Below are 5,947 nucleotides of genomic sequence, written 5' to 3' on the forward strand. Positions count from 1 at the left end.
GAGAGGAAACTAATAGCTGCGTGTTAGATGGCCTCTTGAAAGCTTTTAAGACCTCAGTTGCTATGCACCAAAGCAGGTTGTAGAACAAGATTTTTAAGTACTATGTTGTGCCAGTTGAGTATGATGTCACCCGAGACTATGGTCCTGAATCCTCAGGCCTGATGATTCTTTCAGTGTGTTTGCTTGTCTCTGAGAAGTAATTCCAACTTTGTCTTCTGTTGCTTCTCTAATGTATGTGGCTAATTTTGTAGCACAAGTGCATATGTAAGGTTATCTTCAGCCAGATCTACCCTTGGTCTAGGGCATATTCCTGTTCGCCTACCTCCGCTTGATCTTCTCACCTGTCTACGCATTTATCCGTACCCTGGTGTTTGGTGTTAGTGGTAATGCAGTATTGTGCATAGACTACTTTTTGCCTCTGTTGTTTATATCTATGTGTACATTTCATTGTCCTTCCTTTCCCTAGTGTCATCCCTCCCCTCACCCAATCAACTTGTGACCCCCAGATAGTCCGAAGTTTTCTCTCCCCTTCCTTCCCATCCCCAGTAATCAATAAAGTGAATTTCCTTCCCTGAGTAAACCTTTCCTTGACTTTTTACAATAATGAGCTTATACAGTATTTGTCCTTCTGTGATTGGCTTATTTCACTCAGCATAATGTCCTCTAAATTCATCCACGTTGTGAGATGATTCACATACTCTTTGTTATTCTTTAATGTTGCACAGTATTCCCTTGTGTGAATGTACCATAGTTTGGTTATCCGTTCTTCTGCAGATGGGCATTTAGGTTGTTTTCATCTCTTTGCTGTAGTGAATTGTGCTGTGATGAACATGTGTGTGCATATGTCTGTTCATGTCCTGTCTCTCAGTCTTTAGGAGATATTCCTAATAATGGAATTGCTAGATCAAATGGTATTTTCAGTTTTTTAAGGAAACGCCATACCATTTTCCATAATGATTGTACCATTTTGCAGTCCTGCCAGCATTTATTATTTTCTGTTTTGTTGAACTTTGATGTTATTACTGGAGTAAGATAATGTCTTGTTATTTTGACTTGCATCTCTCTAATGGCTAATGATTGTGAGTGTTTCCTCGTGTGTGTGTTGGCTGCCAGTATATTTTCTTTAGTGAAATGTCTGTTCATGTCCCTTGCTCGTATTTTAATTGGGTTGTTTTTCTTTTTGGTGTTGAGGTGTTGAAGTTTTCTATAAATTTTGGAGATAACTCCCTTGTCAGATATGTCGTAGCTAAATACTTTTTCCCAATCTGTAGGTTCTCTTTTTACCCTTTTGGAGAGATCTTTCGATGCACATAAGAATTTAATTTTTAAAATGTTCCAGTCATCTAGCTTCTGTTCCACTGCCACACAGGTATTTTTTAAGTTGTGATAAGTGTCTATAACAAAACATTAGCCATTTCAGCATTTTTTACATGTACATTTCAGTGACATTAATTATATTTATGGTGTTGTGCAACCATTGACATAATTTGTTCCCAAATTTTTTCATCACTTTTAACAAGTTCAGTGCCTTGTAAGCAATGACTCCCCCTTTCCTCCTGTACCTAGTAACCATTAATAAACATTGGTTTGTTGTAGATATTTCACATAAGTGAAGTCATACAAAATTTGTCCTTTTGTGACTGATGTATTTCACTCAACTGTTACTAAAGAAAATGAGAATTCAAGGAATTAAAAAAAAAATAAAAGGAATCTTTCCTACTGTCAAAATTCATGTTTGTTCCCTGGGAAAAGTAATTTATAGCTTGGAGAAAAATTCACGCAGATTTATTTTCCCTTTGCTGGTTTAAATAGATAAGTTTAGTAAATAAAGATTTGAATTTATGTAAGTTATTGTTAGAGCTTTCAACAGTCTTAACGTAATGTTGGGAATAAAGAGTTTCATCTCTTACTTTATGAGGAGTTTCTTTTGTCTTTCAGATGGATGATAAAACAGTTTTTCATGAGGAATTCATTCATTACCTTAAATATGCTATGGTGGTCTATAAACGGGAACCAGCTGTGGAGCGAGTAATGGAATTTGCAGCAAAGTTTGTTACTTCATTTCACCAATCAGAGGTGGAAGATGATGACAGTGATGATGAAGATGATGGTGGCATTTTAACTGATTTGTTTACTTTTCTCTTAAAGGTATTATGAAAACTAGCCCTTTGTGGGGAGGTATTATAGAAAATTTTACCATAATAAAAGGTGAGATTGACTCAAAACACACCCTGTACTAATCCTGCCTCATTAACATAACAGACAACCAATTCCCAAAGGAGATTCTAACCACAAGCATAGGGATTAGGATTTGTAACACGTATTTTGGGGGATATAATTCAGTACGTAAGAAAGATGAATTATACTCTTGTAATTTAGCAGATTCTTATCAGACTGTTTATTTTTTTAGACTATAAAATTTATACAGGCATGCCTTGGAGATACTATGGGTTTGGTTCTAGACCACCACAATAAAGTGAATATTGCAATGAAGCGAGTCATGAATATTTTGATTTCTCAGTGCATATAAATGTTATGTTTATATTATACTGTAGTCTGCTTGGGAGCTCTGGTGGCATAGTGCCTAAGGCATTTGACTGCTAACCAGAAGGCTGGTGGTTCAAACCCACCAGCTACTCCTCGGATGAAGACGGAGCAATCTACTTCCGTAGGGATACCGCCTCGGAAAGCCAAGGAGGGGTTGCTATGAGTCAGGACGGACTCGAAAGCAATAAATTTGGTTTTTGGTTTTGGTAGTCTACTAAGTGTACAATAGCATCATGGAAAAGTTTGAAATATTTTAAGAATTTCCAAAATGCGACACAGAGACACGAAGTGAATACATGCTGTTGTAAAAATGGCACTGATAGACTTGCTCAACACCAGGTTGTCGCAAACCTTCAATTTGTGAAAAACACTGTCTGCAAAGTGCAATAAAATGAAGCGCAATAAAGCGACAGACATATGCCTGTAGTTAGTACACGTTTGGTTCAAGAGAATAAAAACAAACCCACTGCCATCAAGTCAATTCTGACTCATGGCATACGACAGAGTAGAATTGCCTCGTAGGATTTCCAAAGTTGTAAATCTTTACACAGAACCGCTGGTGGGTTCAAACCACTGACTTTTTGGTAAGCAGCTGAATGCCTTAGCCATTGTGCCACCTAGAGCTTCTTTTGGTTCAAGGTGGCATTAAAATTTCTCTGGTTGCATGATTTCTTTGCCAGAGATGGATCACTTGTCACTTCTTAAATTCTGAACATACAGAAACTCTAATGTGATTATGCAGGAATTGTGTATGACTGAATCAATTTTGATTTGTTTCTGTTTCAGTCTCATGAAGCAAACAGCAATGCAGTCAGATTTAGAGTGTGCCAACTGATAAACAAGCTCTTAGGAAGTATGCCGGAAAATGCTCAGATCGATGATGATTTGTTTGATAAAATTAATGAAGCCATGCTTATTAGATTGAAAGATAAAATTCCAAATGTGAGAATACAGGCAGTTCTGGCCCTTTCACGACTTCAGGATCCCAAAAATGATGACTGCCCAGTGGTTGATGGTATGTGTGACTTTCTAAATCTATTTTTCCGTTTTATTTGGATTCTGTTAAATTCTGAGTGGCTGAATTTTTTAAATTATGAACTATATGTATGGAAGAGTAATATAAGAAAGCATGATGGTATAAATAGTTAAGTGCTCAGCTGTTACTGGAAGTGTGGTGATTTGAACCCAGTGCGCAGCTCTGAACCCACCACGCATCTCCGTGGAAGGTAGACCTGTGATCTGCTTTTGTAGAGGTTACAACCTAGGAAACCCTATGGGGTAATTCTGCTGTGACTGGCGATCAACTCAAGGACACCTAACAACGTCCTAGGTAATGTATTTGTACAGTCCAAAAACCAAAAACAAATACCCGAGTAGCCACCACCCAGCTTAAAAATTTAAAGTATTAAGAGTATCAATTCTTTCTTTCTCCGTCAGAAGCAACTACTATTCTGAATCTTAGGTTAATTATTCTCTTGCTTTCTTTATAATTTTATTGTATATGGGTATCCTTAATGTTTTCTGTTATAAAATGAATCATACTATATGTATTTTCCTGTGACTTTTTTTCTCAGCATTATTTCTTACTCATTCACATATTTTTTCTGTATTGTAATACTTTGTTATATGAATGTAACAGTTTATTCTTTCTAATGTGTTTGACCCTCTAGTTGTTTCCAGTTATTTTGCTCTTAACAGCACAGCTGCTGCTGTGAACTTTCTTCTACATGGCTTCTGATACACGTTAGGGTTTTGCTAGGGTACAGATCTAGCAGTGGCCTAAGCTATATGCAGGCTCAGCTTTATGTGATACTATAAAAATGTTCTACAAAATGATCATACATTCTAATATTTCCATTTGTAATGTGTAAGTTTTTATTGATCCATGATACTTCCTGATATTTGCTGTTGTCAGACTTTAAAATTTTTACCAGTCTCAAGGTGTGTAAGGTATATGTTGTTGTTGTGCATCTTTTCATATATTTAGTGGCCAATTATATCTCTTCTTTATAATTCCTGTTAATGTGTTTTGCCCATTTTTCTGTTGGGGTGTCTTACTGATTCATTGGAGTTCTTTATTCTGAAAAGAAGTCTTCTGGTTGTATGAATTGTGGATATTTTATCCTAATTTAGATAGCTTATTTCACTTGCTTTGTAGTGTCTTGTTGAACAAAAATCCTTAATGTTAGAATTATCAATTAACTCCTTTATGATTTATAATTTTATCTCATTTAAGAAATCTTTCTTTACTTCTGGGATCAAAAGGATAGTCCTATTTCACTTGTCCATATACAAAACAAAACAAAACAGAAAAAACAAACTCACTGCCATTGAGTCAATTCCAACTCACAGGGATCCCCTTTGGGTTTCTGAGGCGGTAAATCTTTACAGAAGTAGATTGCCCAGTCTTTCCACGAAGTGGCTGGTGGGTTTGAATTGCCAGCTTTCTGGTTAGCAGTCAGATGCCTTAGGCACTATGCCACCAGAGCTCCTTATTGTCCATATATGCCCAGGAATATTTTAGATACTCTTCTGTTTTATCTATTCTGTTTGTCCATCCCTGTTATCTTAGATTTATAATCAATCTTGATAATAGGTAGTAGTTGATATTTTATGGCACACCTAATAATGTGTAAAATGTAAATGTTTTAGTAGTCAACATGTACTTCATCATAAAGATGGGGATAATGTGAAAAATAAAACAACAACACAACGCACTGCCATTGAGTTGGATCCAACTCATAGTGACCCCTCCTTGGGTTTCTGAGGCAGTACCACTATGGAAGTAGATTGGTTAGCAGTCAAATGCCTTAGGTACTATGCCAATGTAGAATAAACTTTTAGATACAAGAATGAGTTTTGTTTCAAGGAGTAAAGCCAAGAAGTTACTTCTGTTTAGGACTTACTAAAAATCAAACTAATAGGCCCCTCTAAAGTTATATCAGTTTAAAATAAACTGCCTGCTATACTAGACTTTCTCCCAAGTCTTGAAGAGGAGCAAAGACATCATCTTGATGGAATTTCCAAGATTTTTTGGGTTTTTCATTTTTAAAGAATGGAAGTTGGAGGTGAAATCTTCAACTAAGGTTAAATGTATGAAACTAAAAAATAGTGTCTTTATCATTTTGAAAACAACTTGAAATATCAAAATGTCAGATTTTATGACTATAGTTTTTCTTTAGTGTATTAAATATGTATTGCTGTGTTTCTAGCATATGCTACTTTGATTGAAAATGACTCAAATCCAGAAGTTAGGCGAGCAGTGTTATCCTGTATTGCACCATCAGCAAAGACTTTGCCCAAAATTGTAGGGCGCACGAAGGATGTAAAAGAGGCTGTCAGAAAGCTGGCTTATCAGGTAAATAAGTTCAATATATTATATACCAAAAAAAAAAAAAAA

The 5,947-nt window shown here is 36.0% G+C and overlaps 1 protein-coding gene across 1 annotated transcript in view; it reads left to right on the top strand.

Moving 5' to 3' along the window:
- The window catches only part of NCAPG (non-SMC condensin I complex subunit G), a 110,135-nt gene that overhangs the window by 36,608 nt on the left and 67,580 nt on the right, over window positions 1-5,947 (top strand). Inside the window, exons 2-4 of the mRNA XM_007957363.2 lie at window positions 1,939-2,148; window positions 3,334-3,562; window positions 5,760-5,905. Of these exons, the coding sequence (XP_007955554.2) occupies window positions 1,939-2,148; window positions 3,334-3,562; window positions 5,760-5,905 (585 nt within the window). The remainder of the gene's footprint in view (window positions 1-1,938; window positions 2,149-3,333; window positions 3,563-5,759; window positions 5,906-5,947) is intronic.

This window comes from Orycteropus afer, unplaced genomic scaffold (assembly GCF_000298275.1).
Source record: "Orycteropus afer afer isolate SDZICR_OR568_19922 unplaced genomic scaffold, OryAfe1.0 scaffold00733, whole genome shotgun sequence".
NCBI classification, from domain to species: domain Eukaryota; kingdom Metazoa; phylum Chordata; class Mammalia; order Tubulidentata; family Orycteropodidae; genus Orycteropus; species Orycteropus afer.